Below are 19583 nucleotides of genomic sequence, written 5' to 3' on the forward strand. Positions count from 1 at the left end.
GAAGATAATAAGCTTAGAAGCAGAACCACTTTGAAGTGACTGAACAGGGCATTCAATTTTGGAGAGTTGTGGAGACGAACAGATACACAAAAAAGGTACAGATTTATAGAGTCAAGCACCAAGAACTTCTAAAATGCCAGATTTCAGTTACACATGGAATACACTTCCGTCTACACATGCATTATGACAGTCTATATTCAAAGTGTAGCTCACGTTAACATCAGTTGCAGCTTTTGTTATTTAGCCTTTTGGTAAACTCCTAATGTCAATACATTCAATTCCAGGTTTTGTTACCAAATGTTACCAAGAAACAAAAAAAGGCAGAATAGTTACCAAGAAGAAGAAAGACATAATCACTGACCAGCTAAAAATGTTAGATTGAAATAATGTGACCAGCACTAGAAATGCTTCACCAACAACAGACAATCTACTTCTGTATGCTGGATTCCGTTACACAATGACAATATTGGGTTTTTTTAAAAGGTGAAAGGATTTGTAGATAATACAGAAGCCAAAAATTTTCCGTGTTGATAAAGATGTCTTTATTCCTAGGTGAATGCCTGCATTTTTTAAAAAATCCTGTACACATATTAGCACTAGTATTTGTTTCTACAGATTCATAAGCCAGGCTGTCTTCTCATATATATCTCATAAAACTACTGGTTGCAAAGGAATTATTCCAGATTTATAGAGATGAGAAGCAAAAATGTGCACATCTGTTTTAATTGGGATTGATTTGCTAAAAGATAAATCGTCTTAATAAAATACTTAAACAATATTAGGTTCAAAGTCTGCTGGTCTGACCTTCATGACAACGGATTTCAGAGAATACCACCACCCGTGCCAAGTGTACCAAACGATCCCGTTGTCTGTCTTTGCAGAGTAGGGGCCTTTGTAGTACAAGCCGTTCAAGTTGGCAGAGTGACACCTGGTGGAAAAGTACAGGAAAACAGAAATAAGGCCTCCTGTCGAAAAGTTCCAATCATTTCTAGTTTCTGTGTGAGGCAAAAATTTCACCATGTTGATACCAGCCCAGTTTGACAGCTGCAAAAATTTCCATTTGTGGACTTCAGTGCACCTAAACAATAACAGTTTAATTAGGGCACAACTGCTTTTAGCTTCTTTGAAACAAGAAGTTCTTCTTGTTATTTCCATGTTTTTTGACTTTACTAGCTCTCTGAGTTTTACCTGCTAATCTGTTTCAGTGGAGAATTATTCCAGAGTTGTTCAGGTCATGGGTGGCAGCAGGGCATACACCAAGAAAAAAAGAAAAGCTCTGGGAAAGAAATACTGTTCTGCTTTTTATTGTTCCAGAGTAGCCCCTCTTAAGTTTTGCAGTTACCCCACGTGGTGTTTTGTATGACAAAACGTGAATGCCACCATCAGTTTGCCTATTCAGCTGCGGACTTTAATTTACAAATAGATGAAATCTGACAGCTAATTGAACATATGTATTCTAATTCACTGGATCATTGGAGCTGGCATTTTATTTGACTACACAAAGTACTTTTTTTTTGGTTAACACACTGATGCAAAAATGCTGTTACAGTTTATTAAATACAGTGGTTAAAACAAACCCCTAGCAAAACCCAAAAGGCTTGAATAGGTATCAGCACAACCATGATACTCATTTGCTTTCTGCAAGAAAGAAGTTTAGATCCTTATGTGACCATATGGAGAGCAAAATGGTTGTTTCTTCTGCAGCACACTGTAATGGATTGGCTCTGTTTACCTGCCAATTCAGTATTTTGTTGTAAGTGTTGTTAATATCTAGCTGTTGAACACCACGATGGATTTCCAAAGCAGACTTCAGAAAATATGCAAACAGAAAACAGTCCAAGTGAGCCTTATGGATGTTATTATTGGCAAATCTTAGTCTCTTTGGCTTTGCTAGCACTTCATTAACAATACTTTTTGAGAACTGAAATAAAAACTTTGATAAAAGCCTCATAGGAAAATTCTCCTATGTATATGCTTATTCATTGCTTACAATTTTTAAGCTCAGTTTTGGTAATGTGTTGGTTGAAAGCTTATAAACTGCAGATATCAAAAGTGACTTTGTTTTTGAGAATGACAAACTTTTATCAGAGCTGACATAATCTTTCTAGCCATACAAATTCTGCATTGATCAGGAACTCTGTCTACTTTGAATTAAAACACAGATTTCATTAGAAGAAAGCACTAATAGCAAAAATATACAGTATTTGTAACCGACTGGATGCAGTCTGAAGTAACTGGACATACTCAAGAAACAACCGGCATGTGATTACTGCTATGATATTCTGAAACAACATTCATTATTCTATTCACAAGTCAATAAACACCTTAAAGTTTGCCTATGTTCCTCCTTTATTTCTGACAGACTAATTTTTAAAGTAAAAACCAGCACTGCAATCGTTTCAGTCAACTCTCAATTATCCGTGGACATTTTATCTGAATTATATATTAACTGTATGACAGATGTGGAGACATGGAGTTGATACCCAGAAGAACTGTCTGAATTCTGCCTGAGTTTACTGACTCCAGTACAGCCCCACATGCATGTACTATGCTGTCACCAGCATGATTGGTGAGGGAGGAAGCCTGAGTTAGTGAGATCTGTGGCCCCAACTTGATGCCTGGCAGATCCACTGTCATCATCCATGCCTGGGAGTGCTGGAGAGAGCTCATGTCCAACTACACTTGTTAGCTCTTTTTTTACCAGTTATGAACCTAGTGACCTCTGCAACACCCTGAATGCAGGAAAGCTTATGACTTGGGTGTAGTACCAGAGTGAACCTAGTTGTGAGGATTTGCATCCAAGCAGAAAATCTCTTCTAGAGCTTTGCAGACAAAAGAATGCAGAGAGATGATTTTTCTGCAGAAGTCTAGGATAACAGATGCTGAGCTAGAGCAAGACCAGTGGCTTTAAACTATATCTGAGCTACTTCCATGCGGCCTCATTTGTGTCACATCCCTTGGTATTCATATTATCTGGGCATTTCTGTATTTCATTAGTCCAGATAGCGTAGAGCTGGCTATAAAATTTCCTTCATAGCTGGGAGCTCCTACACAAACCAGCCAAGAGCACTAATTCCTTCTATGTTTGCTAATCCATGCATGATGAATACATATTCTAAGTGCTTTGCTTTTTCTGCCAGTACTGTTGTTTTGGGTAGGATTTAAGGATACTGAATTTTTTTAGTATTTTGCAGTATTCAGTTTTATGTTAGGCTTAACCTTAAAAAATCAGTAGCAAGGCAGCGGAATAACACTATTAGTAACTCATTTTCATTATCCAGATAAGACTGTCACTTTAAGAGCATGAGCTACACAGCCATAATAGGAACTAGCCTGGTAGGAGTCAGCTATCTTTAGTAGTTATGTAGCACCAACTACAAGGTATTAATAACTGCCAACTTCTGCTGTACAGCTACTTTTGCAGAGGGGTCATTCTTTTGTCCAAACCAATCCAAGATTAAAAAAAACAGAGTTTTTAAAAGATAGAAAATGTATGCAGTTGACTAAAAGTGACTAGTGATTCATTCTTAACAAAATCCATGGCATGGTATTGGAATTTTATGCTATTTGAGGTCTAGATATTTCTTTAAATCCACAAAAGTTCTGATTTCACAGGAAAAGGATCTCCAGCACAGTTGGCTTTCCCTTTTATAACCTAGCTTTTGTGAGAACTGCAATAAAACTTTGTCTACGTGTGATTTTTTCCATGTCTCAAATGTTCTGCTGACCCACTATCCATGCAAATATATTAAATTGTGTTAAAATAAGTAATTAATTGTGAAACACTGAGTTAATAGCTACATCATATCAGCTAAGCTAGTTACAGACTACTTATAGAAACAGAATTTGGAAAATGAGAAGTTAAAAAAACAGAAACAAAGGATGACACAACAGAGAGAAACAATGGCATTGATCCAGCCTGGCAGCTCTTGCCAAGTGAACTGAGATCACAGCGAGAGCGTAGTATGCTTCCCTCAGTTGTATTTTAAACCTCTCTACTACACAGCTAGATTGCACAGTTTCTCCTCATAGTTATATTTATCTAATTAATTAAGGGAATCAGCATAGCTGCCTATACTGACAGTGCTAAGGCTACCGGTTTTATCCTTTATTTTTGAATTGGTACTTTTTATGTACATAGGATTTTAAAATTACTTTACTGAACCTTATTTAAAAAAAAAAAATCTTCCTCTCAGTCCAGCCATGCTTACTGACAGAAACTGAGTGGGTGCATTCTCATCTTGATATAGAAGGAATAACAAGAGTGAGATGCTGTGAACTGAGGTGAAAAAATGAGGCTTAATAGCCCAGCAGTAGCTTAACTCGTCAGATATTCTGCAGTACTGCCACATCTGGTCTAGTGCAACGCAGGAGAAATGGAAGAATGAAGTACAACAGGGATACACCTGCAAACTCTACATGACCTACTTGTGTAAAAACTGGTTACCCTGAAGGGGCAGAATTATCTTCTCTTTACTGTCTGATAACAGACAACCACGGCCTATGGCAAATACCATTATCACAGACCAGCTTGAGCTGTGCAGTAGGTGCTGTCCCTTCTAAGGTGAGTCTCAGTCTTACCAGCACTGAGATCTTTGGTAGGGGCCAAGGGCAGATTGCAATTAAAACAAGCAATGCCATTCCTGTCTTCTACCTTATGCAATTATTGTATGAATATGTATGAAGCAGAATAGTTGACAATACTAGTAAAAGGTCAAAATACCTGTTAAACCACCAGCCAGCCTTTTCCTCTTCAGCGCAGTTCCCTTCATAGTTGTCATTGTCCCTGTCTCTAGTACTGAATTTCATTCCTCGATGATCAGCCCACCATTTTACTTCAGGATGAAATCCACCAGTAAGAGAATCACCAGCTGTTCCAGAGTATTCACCACAGCTCAGCTCATAAGAATGCTAATGAAAAATGTGAAGAAAGGGGGGGAAAAAAAAAAAAGTAATCCAATATGTCTTTAACCTTTAGCATGTCAGAAAGTGAAAACACAAAAAGGAAACTAATCTGTTCCATTTGCTACTGTTTTCATGCTTGGAATTTTCAAAGCATTTGTAAGAAAGAAAACATGATAATAATATTGTCTGTCTACAGAATCCACATTTTCATTAAAACCTCTAGTCATTATTTAATATTTTATTACCTCTTCACCTGCAACTCTGAATCTTGTGTATTGTGCAAAACGGCGTTCTCCTTCAAAATCAGTTAGATCAATTCTTAAAGTATAGTTCCCTTAAGAAATAACAACACAAATTATTTTGGTTAAACTAGCCTATTTCACGACTTTTCAGAACAGAATAGTATAGTAGAAGACTAAAATACTAATTATGTTTTTATCATTAATCTTATCTGTATCATCACAGCATATTTTATGGTTTTTTATCTTCTTTCTTAAAGCATATATTGCTATTCTTTGTCTTTATTCATTTGATTCAGCTTAGAAAATTTTAGAATTATTTCACTACAGATTTTCAAGTGTTGACAAAAAAAAAAGGGGGCCTTATGGCTTTATATTTTAGTAAGGTATTTGAGGTGGTAATGAAAGGATAGTGAGAATCAATCAATAAGCATACAGCTGAGAAAATACGAATTTTATACTCTGAAGATAAAAGAGTTCAACTAAGACCATGTGGTGCTGGCACAGTTTTCCTAATATGAATTAGGTGGCTAAGTCATGGGTAAGTTTTGTATATGGAGCATTCTACAGCAAAGTAGAAGTTATCTTAGATTGAGTGACTATTAGAAAGATTGAAATAGCTTTCTAAGACTAGAGTAATCAAGAGGACAGGCCTAGATTTACCTTCATGTAATAGCCTATGCAGCTGTGTAAAGCCCTGACTAAATGAATTGGTACATACTACCTGACTCTGGACCATTAGTGATGCTGACTGTGAAATGGGTAGAGACAATTCTTTTAAGATATACTCCTGTCTACTGTTCCCTGTTTTGCAGAGGCTCCCTGCATGCCATTAGCCCAATGACAGTTTTGAACCTTTTATTAGAAAACATATATTCAAATGTATTTTGTTCTGAAACTTGGAGAAGTCCAAGTAGACCAACAGAAGAACTCGGGATTTATGCAAACAAAAAGGGTAACAAAAAATGGCCTGGAAAGAGCAAAGAAGCAGAAACAATAGAAGACTATTGTTACAATATAAATCTTACCTTGATTAGTCAAATAATGAAGATTTTTATTTCCAAGCCAATATTCACCATTTGTCGAAACAAAATTTCCAAAGCCTTCTTCATAGTCAGTCCAGACCCTGAAAAGACCATAAATTACTAATTTATCAAAAAAGTTTTCTTGAATGTTCATTTTTTCAGACAATCACAGATCACAGAATAATTCAAATTGGAAGGAACCTCAGGAGGTAATCTAGTGCAATGTCCTGCTCAAGGCAGGGTCAACCAGGAGATCAGACCAGGTTGCTCAGGGCTTGCCCAGTCTGGTCTTTACAACCTCCAAGGATGGAGACTGCACATCCTCCTTGGGCAACCTCTTGACTGTTCTCACAATAAGAAAGTTTTTTCTTATATCCAGTCTGAACCTCTCTTGGTTCAACTTATGTATGTGCTTTCTCATCCTTCCACCAGACACCACTGTGAAGAGCCTCAATGAGCTCTGAAAGTGCTCTGTTTTCTTAGTGACATCCTTGTAGGTACGGGCAGGCTACTACTAGGTTCTGCTGAAGCCATCTCTTCTCCAAGCTGAACAAGCCTTAGCTTGCCCTCACAGGGCAAGTGCTCCAGCCCTTGATCATCTTGGTAGTTCTCTGCTGAACTCCCTGTAGGTTCATTATATATCAAAACATTAATACAAAAATATTTTAGACCTTATATTATTTACATGGTTGATCTTCACAGAATTATTTCTATTTTTCACGTGTGAATGGCTGAATCCTTTACTACACTGGTCACTGAATCTCAGTCCAAAGAACAGTCCTAAGAGGTATGTTCAAAGTGGTTTAAGATTAACAGATTTTAAGACCAAAAGAAAACATATTAGCTCAGTCCAATCTCTGGTATAACACAATTTACCTAAAGCTAAAATGTTTTTCCTGGTTAAATCTAGAGGATCTAAGTGAATGTGTAAGTGTATCACCAGCATTGTTTCTTTATTTTCTGTGATTTGATTAAGCTGTGAAACTCTTGCAGCTGGATATGTAATTTTGTAAATTGAGGTATTAGCTCGCTGTTTCCAGCTTTGACTTATTGACTGATTCTAACAATTTTTTAACACGTACTGGTGCATATTTTCAAGAATTAATGTTCATACTGAAAGCATTGGCTCTTTTCCCTGTCTACAGTGGCTTTTAAACACTTTCTCAGTGGTTTTGGTTTCATGACACATTCTAATGTGGACAAAATTATGATTTTGATGAGAAGAAACCATACTTCAACCAATGGGTCAAAGTATTAAGCTGTGGACAGGCAATCATAAGAGAAAGCAGCTCCTGTGACTTAAGCAGCTGGTAGTCTCTGGCAAGGGAGAAGAATGGGTGGTGTGTGATGGTAACAATTGTAAACTACAGATTGCTTCTGTTGCTTGTCTGACCATATTATATAAAATAAGCAAAGTTTTCTTGTCTGGATTGCAGTTTTTCATCCTCTCTGGGGATCGCTTCTCCATTTCATAAGGGTATTGTAAAGTTAGTTACAGTAATCATAAACACAGGTACGACACAAATCCATAGAAGGATGCAGATACGTGAAAAGCAAATTGGGCAATGCAGAGGTTCTAAAAACCTTCTTGTTGCTTCTAATATACATAAATATCTGTGCTTTTTTATATTAAAGTCTCACAGCACCAAAAATTTCACTTCTGGACATTTCCCAAAAGTGCTTGAGTCCTGGCAAAGGCAAGGAGGTTAGATGTCCACAAATCAAGTTCTCACCCATCTTATCTTTCCTGCAGGCATTTTACCATGAGCTACAAATTACTCTGTGGTGGGTTTCTCTCATACTTGTTTGCTAATGGTTCAAGCAGATTGCTTACATTTTCACTTTTTTAGATTTTTACTATTTGCAAAAGACAAGGTAGCCCTTTACTTGTCATTAAGAGTTCTTGCTCCAACAACTGTTAATGTGCTTGGCATTGAAATGTCCTCTTGTAAAATGCACAAGCTGTCAGAAAAAGACTAGAAGAGATGTCTCACAGAAGAGAGACAGAGCCAAGAGGTATCTCATGTGGAGGCTGTCCCACAAAATAACCATTCCTCCCTTTTATCTGAGGTAATAACTTACTCATGTTATTCTAAAGTTAAAATTTAATTTAGCTCCATCTGGTTTAATGTTTCTCCACTTTGTTTCCAACTTTAATGACTAAGTCAAGTACCTACCTATCAAAATTCTGGCTGCCATCAGAACGTCTCTGAAATACAGTCCAACCACCTCCTTCAGACATGTCACAGAAGGCAAGGAATTCAGTAGGACTCTGGATAGGTTTCATCTTATAAAATCCACTTTGCTTATGGCCATCATTGTGGATTTCTGCACAATCTGTTCACAAAACATTAATTGGACACAGTTTTTTTAGTCCTATACTTACTGGCAAAATCAGAATCAAGACAGTAACAGAAAAGAAGTCATATCATGTAAGAGTCACAAATGGACGAGACTAATACAAAGGAAATACCTATGCAAACATGTTTTTATGACTTTTGAGCATTTTCTTGTATTAGTGTTTCTTTAAAAGTTTATTGAGCTGTATTTATTTTTACATTTCTTTAAAATAATATTTTTTCCACCAGAAAATACTAACATCTTTGTTTTCATATGACTAGCAAAATAATTACTCTGGTTTAAGTGGTGTCACTTTTATTTTACAGTGTTATAATCCACATTAGAATCCTGTTAGAATCATGTACCTTCTCCACATATTATACACACAGTAACCTTTAAAAACAAACGTGTACTTCTATGTCCAGAAAGTCCACAGGAGAACTGCTAAAAACAAGAGTATGGAATCAGCAGTGTTAGAAAAGGGAAACAATTGCTGGACCTGATAGTCTTTTCCCTTGTAACAAACCGGTGCAAAAATATATAGACAACTACCACCCAAAAGTGCAATGTATGTGTAAAATGATACCAGATTGGCTTGATACCATTTACAGTCTGGTCTGCATTGGTGTTACTGACTAATCAGCTCTTACAGCAATGATGAAATCCAGAGCTCATGAAAATATAAGAGCAGTGTAATTGTATAATCTTAGCTTTTTCCTCTATGAGTTAAGAAATTAAAGGAGTTCTTTGTTTATATGTAATCTACCATCAAGCAGTCATACAGGAAAGACATATAATTGTCACCATTTCTGTTTTTCCTGGCAAAGGGAGGGCTGATTAACTGTAAGATGTTCCCTAAAACATTTATGAATATGTTGGCTGAACTTCCAGGACAGTTTGGAACTTGGTGAACTATTATATTTCTTCTCAGTGACAGCATCATTGAAGATTAGACATAGAAAAGAAACAGTTTATACTGAAAACAAATATCTATGCCAGGATTTGAATAAACTCTAATAGAAAACATTATTTAAACAACAGCTAAGCTGTCTTTCTAGAGAATGTTTGATTGGCTTATAGAAAGAAGCTTTTCTTGTCCATTATTTTCTTAGTAGTTTAGCAAAACACTGAAGCATATTTTAATTTTTAGCAGGTGTATATAATAGTGTGGAATTTCTCCCTCACTATCTAACCCCAACTTATCCAGCTCTGTTGACATTAAAATGCTACAGCAGTTTGAATGAAATAATGCAGTATCAACAGAGAAAAGCATTTTCCAAGCTATAAGGAAAGTGAAAAAAAAAAAATCATCAGAAACCAGAAACAGCTTACATTTGTTATTTAAAATCACATTTTAAGAAAATAAATTCAGGAATATGCTAAGAATGGACAAATACCTTTCAGCTAAATGTGGTTTTAATAATCTTTTCCAGTAACAAATGAGTCAGCCATAATAAAAACATATTCCAGGATGCTGAATACATGAATAAATGTATGGCTAAAATTTAAAGTCAGACTTACAACTGCTTTTAATTCATTTTAATGGTCCTTTACTGTATTTGATGCCTTTTTATATGTTGTGATTTCTTCCAGCAGCATAAACACTACAAGTATATTCAAACAAGCCTATTAAAAATTATAGAAGTTCAGGCCCTCTAGCAAGAGACAATTAGAAATGAACACCATCTGAGAATCAGACTCCCAAATTATATTTTCAGTCCAACTATTGGTTTGGATGGTGTTTTACTATTTTAAGAGTTTGGACCTTACTCCAGCTATTATGGGCTAGCATGCTTAGCCTTCTTCCACTGCAGAGGGACCCGATCACCACCAGAATGCTGGTGAGATTACAAAAACCACTTAAACCCAGTATTTTAGAAGCTGTGATGTCCTAAGATGAACTTAACTCAGTCAAAATGGTGCAACATACGAATATTATTAAAGTGAGATGTAGATGTCATTTTGCCAGGCTTATGTGTGTAAATATAGATGCCTCAGGGACTCCACAGATGGGAACAGAGTCAGTGTGTGCTTGTAACCCATGTGACTCTGTGAACTGACCCTGTGGATTAGAGTTTTCTGAGATTAGTCAAAGAAGGGAGTTTAGAAATCTGTAACTGTTTATTAATATTTTGTAAATGTCATTATTGGCTTTTACCTGTTGTATTGCTGATATTTATTTTGCATTTATTGTTCACTGATTTTTTTTAATTATGTGTTATAAATAAAAGAATGAACCACTTCAGTCCTGATTTATACCATGTGAGACAAACAGGCAGCAGGCCTAGGTAAAAGCTGAACACTGTGTTTTAAACAAACAATTTTCTATGGGCTTTTAAGACAATATATCAATAGACCCAATTGTGCTAAAGCTTCTGGGTATCATTATAATGAATGGAAATGAAAAGAATAGCTTCATTTCTAACCTGAATACTGTCTTTTTCCTCCCAAGTCAATGACATTGTTTTCTTCTCCTCTGTCACTGTACTGAATCTCTTTCTTCTCTAAAAGCTGTGTAATTTTTAACTGCTGCTGTTTCACACGATGTTCCAGAAGCCTCACCTGTCCCTGAAGTCTTATCTGCTCTTGAAAACAGTTCTGCAGATCCTAGAGAGGAAAACATGTGTTACTGTAAAATCAGCAATTTTTTGTCACATTTAACATGTGACACAAAAGAATAGCAAAACAAACCATTAATAAAATGTAACTTGAATAAAACATTTTGGTCACAAGTTCCCACAGACACTATGTTGACTTCCACCTCAATTGCTACCTCTATTTAAAATTATTTTGTGTATTACAGAGTGTCCAAACATATATTTGCTTTGCAAAGAGACCTTCTCTTTAGTGGCTAGAACTACCAGTTCTCACTGCAAACATGCAGAGAGAACTTTATGGAAAAAGACTATAGTACAGACCCGATCATAAAGATTGCTTATTCCCTATCACCTGCCATGTACAGAGATTTACTGTCTAGTAAGGCCTGCTACTAACATTGTGAAGGTTCTAAAATTCTGGACTTTTCAATAAATACAGTCCACACTGATATGTTTTCAACTTCATTGTGCATTTTTCAAATGCTTTTAGATTACACACTTCTTATTATAAGAATCTTAACATTGCTGACATAAATATTGTAAAGTATCGAGCTCATTTTTGGCATGCTAAAATAAATAGTCCCTAAGAAGCTTTGAATATGCATGAAAAAGAAAAGTGAATAATTTAAAGTCAATATTGTGCTATGACTTGTACACTTAATTTTGCCATGCAGAGTGGGTAAATGGGCAATTCTGACATGGACATGGTGATACTCAGCACTCATTTCATCCCGGTGCAAATACTGATACGTGACAAGAGAGCTGGAATAACTGTTCCAAATTCTGACATGCTGAATGTACAAACAGCAATAAATAATTGTTTTTAGATTAATAACTATGGTAAAACAGCCAAAGTGAACAGAACCCAATCTAGGGAACTTAAATTAAAACAGCCTGCACAATTTCAAATATATATTACACAGATTTGATTTCAACATGGGGAAAAAAATATTTTGGGGTTTTATGATACATTTTATAAATGTGATATGAGATTTTGCATCAGTAACATTGTGTCTGCAATTTTATAAGAGCAAACAGAGCTTTGTAGCCATGGCACTTGTACCAGAGCACAACTAGCACTGTAAAAGCAAAATCAGAGGGCAACCTTTTGGAAATCTGATATGCAAGATCAAATATGCAGTAGTTCTAAACTAGTGCAGCCTTATTCATAGGACAACATTATTTACATGAGCTAAGGATGTGGACCTGTAACATTTGCAATCCAGAAGGAAGAGCTCTTAGCTTACAACATTGCCTTATCACCCTGAACTACAGAGAGATCTGAAGTAGCATACTGATGTGCACCTCCAGTGGCATCTGCTTACTTTCATTTGTATCAGGTGCAGGCTGCACCTATTTTCCATGAACACTGCCACCAAAATGTTTCTTGTCACTTTCTTGCTACAGTGATTTTTTTTTCCTTCTATCTGAAAAGCTGATACCATTCTGTAAGTGTCTATGCAGCACAAACATAGTTCTGGTTAGACTGACTTCCTTGCAGTACCATTCACCACAATGCCAAGAATAAACTTTGTGAATTAAGCTAACAGTATTAATTAGAAACTGTATTTTATGACTCAACTACATGCAGATTTTTTTCATAACTAAAAAGCAGAGAAACGTCTGCTACTGTCAAGGAACATATATATAAACCATGCCATGACTATGACATGTTATTTCTGACAGATATAAGTGTTGCAGGTGTCCAGGCCCCTTTGCTTTTTCACTAGAGAGGGTGCAATTCACTTTCAACAAATAAGCAAATGGAGAGATTTCAAGAGAGTATTTGAAGATAAAAGAATATATGTCCATGAGTCCAGTAAAATGGTTCCTAGCCATCATGGTCCATTTGCCTTCAATATTTAATCACACCAAAAAATTTGATGATCAAGCATGCTGACCTTGCAGAGCAACCCTGAATATAGGCCTCTGCTTTAACTGTTTTTGAAGTGTATCAGAAACGTTAATTCATTGTTAACTATGCTTCCATTAATTCATAGTTAACTATGATCTAATATACGTGGTGGAATAAAAGAACGGGTAATATAAATGTGTCAGGACTAGAGAGTTTGTCAGTGACCCGTTCGAGGGGAAAAGGTCCAACTGACTCTCTGGGTTTGGGCTGCCCAGGTCAGGCTGCTCTGCCAAGCAGGAGTGACTGCAGACTCCAACTGTCTGCTTGCTATTAGGCCCTGAAAAGCCATTAAGATGCTTGACCACAAGGAGGGGCTGTAAAGTGAGAGGCACGTTTGGCAAACACTAAAATTTTTAGAATAAACAAAGCAGCCAATGACCTAATATCGCTATATTCTTATCTTATTTAAGAACACTCCCTTGAAAATCTTTTTCAGTTGTTGATAGCTATATGAGATCCCTAGCATACCCTTCTATTCTTCTAGCAGGAAACAAGAGAAAAAAATACTTAAAATATACGCACATACAGAGACAAACTTGCTACAGTGGCTTAGAGGGATGTTATTTGACCATAAGCACCAGTTCATGTGTGACATGTTGTATATTACAAAGAAAATATGCACTATTATGCAGCCTTTCCAGTGTGGTTGTCTCAACTTGTATCTGCAGCTTCCTATAAACTCTTCACAAAAGCTGAGTTGAACTGGGAAATTCAGAAGAGGTTTCCTTGACAGGTCTTTGCAAATTCTCAGACTCGTCCTGAGTGCATATAGAAAATTACAGAGAACCAAAGAGCTGCATAGGTGGGTTCAGAAAGGGTAAATAAATAATAATAATTAAAAATATTTCCAGGCTCACCCTGATGAGCTAATGCTAACTATAGAAGTAAAGCTATCAAAAAACCCATGTTAACAGTCAGACCAAATATTAATCCTAATCATATTAAGTTAAGAGCAATAAAGGAGTCACCATGCCACACTTACCAGTTTTACTGCAGCGTTTGTTTCTTGAGAAGGTCAGCCTGTATCAGTAGTTGCAACCTTGCAGAACATGGTAAAATACAACAGGAAAGACCTAGCTGATGCTGGAAATGGGGGCCCCTGCCACCAGGCCCTTGCAATTTCATAAGCAAGACTTCAGGTGGGCAGTATCTTTAACACATGGCAAGGTCTGAGCCACAAAGAGCTACTTAAAGTTCTGGAGAGAACACAACTCTGCACGTTTGAGGAGAGGCAGCTAAGTGTGTTTCTTTCAGCTGTAGTGAAAATTCATCAATCAATTTACCTATTCATACTGCTAAAAGTCATTCTCCTACTGTGATTAAATTATACAGTAAAAGTACAGAACTTTTCAAAAAATATTATTGTACCATAGAAAAACTTGGTATCTGAATTCAGCATTACACTACTTCACACACCACCATAAAAGGTCCTTCCATTTGAATCAAATTAAATACAAGTCTGCAACAGGCTATGCCTCTAAATATTATTAATTTTGCATTTTAAATTGATCTTGTCTTTTTATTTACTTAAAAATTGTGAATTAATTCATGAAAATGAAAAACTAACACTGAGATGATTCGCATCCGCTTTACAGACAATACACTCATTATAGGGTGAACAGTAATATAGCTACATTAGACATAGCAATTTCCTTATGAAAAGGCTTTAAGTCACAGTGCTGGTAAACAGTAAGTGTCACTCAAGAAATCACCAGCCATACTGAATAACTACACCACAAGAAAGAAATGACTGAGCAGAAATTGAAAGTAACCTACATATGAAAAGTACTGGTACCTGATACTTTGCTTTCTCTCCCTGACTTCAGCCTCCTCATTGAAGTGTCTTTCTGTCAACTCCAGACAAATCTCACTGCACTTTGCTGCTGAACACCAAAACCTCAATTCTGTCATTTGTAATTCCACAACTATTTTTCCCATGGGACAATCACAAGTTAGATGTATAACTTCAAGGTAGATCAATGTGGCTTTTAGATGTGCAGGTGACCAGACTGTTCTTTTAATATATTACTACACTTTTTCACAGGATAACTCTTTTAAAATCATTGAAGTTAAAACAGTGCACAGCTGGAGTAATACAGAAGCAAAATGTAACCTAGGGTTATAAGAGTGGGCAGCTATAACATATTGCTATGCCTTTTGTTAGATATGGACCAAAGTTAAACTATTACAATGTCAAAATACTCAAAAAAATGTGAATTTGATTGTGCCTGTCTCCAGTGGACAGTAGTGCCCACTGACAGAAACCAGACTGAACATAACCTGTTCCATCTGTTTCAGTGAAGCAACTGTTTGTACTACACATTGAGAAGCAATTATCTAACAATAGCTGACAGCTCTCCTCTTGGACATGTGGTCCCATATTTAACCAGCTGCTGCAATTAATGTGCATTCACAATCATTATTTCATTATTGTGTGAATTATTTAGTAGTTAATGACCTTCCATTAAAACTGATGCTATAAATTAGACTCAGAATACTTTAGGAGAACTATAAAAATATAAAATTTTTACTTGAGATGTTATTTCTGATATTTTTATGAATTTAAATGAGCTCCAAAAAAATCTCTAATGAGATTAGTGTTTTAATGAGATTAAAATGTGAAAACTTAAGAGATAAATTTCAGAATGTTCCCAGTTTTTAGTCACAGGGTCAGCCAAGGACCATAACACTCCAAATGAAAAATCAAAAGAAAGGAAATGCATTTCATTGTAATGTCTTTTTCTCAGTAGGCTTCTAGAAAAATTAGTGATATTTTTCTCTGCTGAGCAGAAGTGGTTAGAGAGGCAGGTGCTTCCTATTCTGCCTCTATAGAGCTACTTATCTGAACAAAAGGCTTCCATAAGATAATGTAAGCCACAAACAATAATGCTCATCAAGTTGTAAATTCAGCAACTACTTCCACTTAGACAATTATGAATCAACAATTCAGTCTTCCAGGTCCCTGCTAGTTAGAACCTGAATATCAAACTAGGAAGGACAGCCAAGACAGGCAGTACAGGACTGGTGAGGTTTGTGTGTGTGTCTGTGTGCGTGTGCTGCTCAAAACTAAAGGTGTTATTCTGAGTTAGCATTACCCATAAACGGTACTATAACTGTGTTGTGTTCCTTCTGTACAATGAGCCTGTTAATGCATCATATGATACCTTTTTTAGCAAAGATACTCTATCGCCTCCTATTTCATGTTGGATCCAGTAACAAACTCATTGGATTACTTTCTTCAGTGCTACTGCCCAGTCCTTTATCTTCCATTGTATATTTATGCATTTGTTTCCTCTTTCATTACCAGAAACTTGTCCCAGCTAAATATCATTTGAGGTTATTTCCCCAGTTTTTCAGTTTTGTTTTGAATTCCAATCTTTTCCATCAAAGGTTCTGCCATCCCATGCAGCTGAGAAACATTCTAAGCACTATGGAGGACAAGGTATTAAGTATTTAGAAGAAACTCTATAGCCAAATTTAATTGCTAGAACTTACATTGCTGCCAAAGGCATCCATCAAGCTAGCTGCAAGGACAAAATCAATCATTATCAAAATCTTCATTCTTTGGAAGCTGTGAAGAAGAGGAAAAAAATGAAATAGTAGTTAACTTAGACATTAAAACTACATAGTTACACCTGACATCTTAAATTTTAGTTGAAATAATCTATTTAATCTATAATTCTTTTCTTGTTGTAAATATAATGTATAAAATTTAGGCTTTATTACAAATGTCTGAAATAGTCTGATCAAATACAACTTCAAAACCCAGTAAAACCAGAATTTATCCTTTTAGGCCACTTTGTATCAGGGCTCTTCATGTATTTTAGGACAGCTATTCAAGATTCAAACCCACACATTTTATTGGGAAACAAGACAAAAGCAAAATAGTGTTTTAAAATGCTTTGAAAAGCGGGACAATATTCCTTGTTGGTTCTTTAAAGTTGGGAGAAAGCTCTCTGGTTATATTCAGGTAACTAAAATCTGAATTGGGTTAGTTGTCATTGAGCTGAAGATTTGTGCAACTTCCGTGTGCCAGGAGAAGATGGAGATCATTTTACTGTTACAAAGTAACTTGGGGGAAAAATGCGTAACAGTTATCAGCTTTATTCTAACAGTGACAAGGATGACATCCTCCAACTGATAGCTATGCATATTTTGTACTGTACGACCCATAGCATTTTCAATCCCATTATTTCATTTGAAAATTCTTTTATATGCTAAAAAAATCACCATTTTATCTCACTGCTTTGCAAACATTAGCTGATACAACTTCACAATTTTCTTTAAGGTAAATGTGTGCTTTTCAGCTCACAGATGAGAAACCAAGGGCTCTAATTACTAAAATATTTACATAGACTATACATGAACCAATTCTAAATTGATTATTTAAACTGCTGCAAGCTAACAACTGAGGAATGTTGGGGGTTTTTTAACTTAAAATATTTTCATTTTGCAAATGCTAACACCTGTTTAAACCAAAGTATGTGTCCACTCTGTTTTTTCTACTTATTAAACTAAATCAGCTAACTACATGTTAAAACATTTGTGGTTAGACAAAGCATAAGACATATAATACAGATTAATGATTCAATGTCAGCATGCGCTTATTGAAACACCAACTTTATGGAAATTTTCACTCATGTTTCTACAGGAATTAATAAAAAACACCACTGGAACTTTGGCAGACCGTTTTTTACTGTACAAAGATAAGCAAGGTGCTTATGTGAAGTACGTTTTTAAAATCTTGTAAAATTGGACAAGTCCAACTCTATTTTCACCTATCTCTGAAAACCTCGTGTAAGAGTACAAATTACAGCCCAGTCAAACTTCAGGTTTTCAAAACCTATCTACAAAATACTTAGGAGGCTTCTTAAAATCACAGTTATCTTCTTTAAGTAAGCAACATTTTTTTTTTATTTTTAGTTCTGAGTTTTGCTGATTTGAAAGCAGCATATTTGAAAGCATAGAGGTGTGAGGCCCAAGTATATCTGTATAAAGCTTGTTATATCACTCCTTGCACTGGACTGACGCAGACACAAGGTGTTGAGGGTACTCTGTACCCATTAACTCATGTTATAGACAGCTCAGAAGGTTTTTTTAAAGCATTTTTGACATATGCAACATCTACCATTAAGCTGCAAAGCACTATACTAAGCTGATGTCTATCTCTAAGGATTCCAAAAGAATCTTTTAAAAATTACCTGTCAAATGTTTCTTGAGTAGAAAGGCTAAGTTATTTCTATGCCATAAAATTTCTGAATTTTAAGTTGTAAGATGTTTTTCATGCTAACCATATAAATGTTACATCATTTGAATTAGAAGCTTTACCACAACTCAATGCAACAAGTTCTGCTAGTGTTTGAAGTGAATCTTATGAATTTCAGGCTTATAAAGGGTAGGAGGACAGGGGGAATCTGCAAGAACTGTCTGGCATTGAATTCTATTATTAATTTAGATTTAAGAGTTTTCTGCCATGATAAAACATGAACTTTCACCTTATGACAGTAGTAATGATGGCTATTGCAACCACTACTGTTTGAAAGCAGCTGTTGCCATCTGTTGCAACGACACTGTGAGAGGAGTGACCAAAGAGTATGTTAGCTCTCTAGTCAACCCACAAATGATCTGTGGTAACTGCTGTCCTGACTCCATACATATCTTCAATATGTTTTCTAGGAGAGAAGGGACTATTTTTTTTCACTGGAAGATTCATATTTAACTGTTCGGCTTCATTCTCTGTTATTTTAATTATAAAAACACAGTTTTCCCTCACATTAGTCTTAATATTCAAACCGTTGTATCATGATTTCACTGACTGCGAATGCCTGAATACCACAATCAGTCTTAAAAGGATTGCACAGCTTTACAACTACGGTATTCTTATTTTTTTTAGAAACACTATCAAGTAAATCTTGCATACTGTTCAGAGAAATTTATGTTAGGGAAAATCAAAAATAGAAGACTATCAGGCAAAATCAAGGCAGATCACACATTTTACAGCATGTGTGAGCTACTAGGAACAAGCTGCACAAAAGGAACAAAAAGCTGAAGAGTTTAGAGTTCATGCAGTTGGTTTGGTTTGTCATCTTCAGATGAAATCACCTTTCTATTTAAAGGGTGCCTCTTTCTAAAGCATGTTCCTGTGGTGGGTTGGCCCTGGCTGGATGCCAGATGCCCACCAAAGCCCACTCTATCACTCCCCCTCCTCAATTGGGCAGGGGGAGAAAAATATAACGAAAGCTCGTGGGTGGAGATAAGGACAGAGAGAGATCACTCACCAATTACTGACACGGGCAAAACAGACTCAACTTGGGGGAAAAAAACCCAAATTTAATTTATTACAAATCGGACAAGAGGATAATGAGAAATAAAACCAAATCTTAAAACACCTCCCCCACCCCTCCCTTCTTCCCGGGCTTAATTTCTCTCCTGATTTCCACCTCCTCCCCCAGCGGCACAGGGGGACAGGGGACGGGGGCTTAAGGTCAGTTCATCACACGGTGTTTCTGCCGCTCCCTCCTCCTCGGGGATGACTCCTTCCCCCGCACCAGCATGGGGTCCC

At 36.3% G+C, this 19583-nt stretch overlaps 1 protein-coding gene across 1 annotated transcript; it reads right to left on the reverse strand.

The window, feature by feature from the left end:
• Positions 1-458: 458 nt before the first annotated feature.
• On the reverse strand, positions 459-16594 carry LOC104526445 (fibrinogen-like protein 1). Its single transcript, XM_010169894.2, has 7 exons — positions 16517-16594; positions 10936-11116; positions 8347-8506; positions 6173-6270; positions 5151-5239; positions 4724-4911; positions 459-928 (listed from the first exon to the last, which is right to left on the reverse strand). The coding sequence occupies exons 1-7, from the start codon at positions 16580-16582 to the stop codon at positions 769-771; spliced, it is 942 nt and encodes a 313-aa protein (XP_010168196.1). The 5' UTR covers positions 16583-16594; the 3' UTR covers positions 459-768.
• Between the last annotated feature and the right edge of the window lie 2989 nt (positions 16595-19583).

Source organism: Antrostomus carolinensis, unplaced genomic scaffold, assembly GCF_000700745.2.
Source record: "Antrostomus carolinensis isolate BGI_N321 unplaced genomic scaffold, ASM70074v2 scaffold16916, whole genome shotgun sequence".
In the NCBI taxonomy this organism is placed as follows: domain Eukaryota; kingdom Metazoa; phylum Chordata; class Aves; order Caprimulgiformes; family Caprimulgidae; genus Antrostomus; species Antrostomus carolinensis.

Coding starts and splice junctions, on each gene's coding strand:
- LOC104526445 (XM_010169894.2), bottom strand. CDS start 16,582: ATGAAGATTTTGATAATGATTGATTTTGTCCTTGCAGCTAGCTTGATG. Junction 8,507..10,935: donor AGGAAAAAGACAGTATTCAG/GTTAGAAATGAA, acceptor TTTTGTGAACAG/ATTGTGCAGAAATCCACAAT. Junction 4,912..5,150: donor TCAGAGTTGCAGGTGAAGAG/GTAATAAAATAT, acceptor ATTTTTCATTAG/CATTCTTATGAGCTGAGCTG.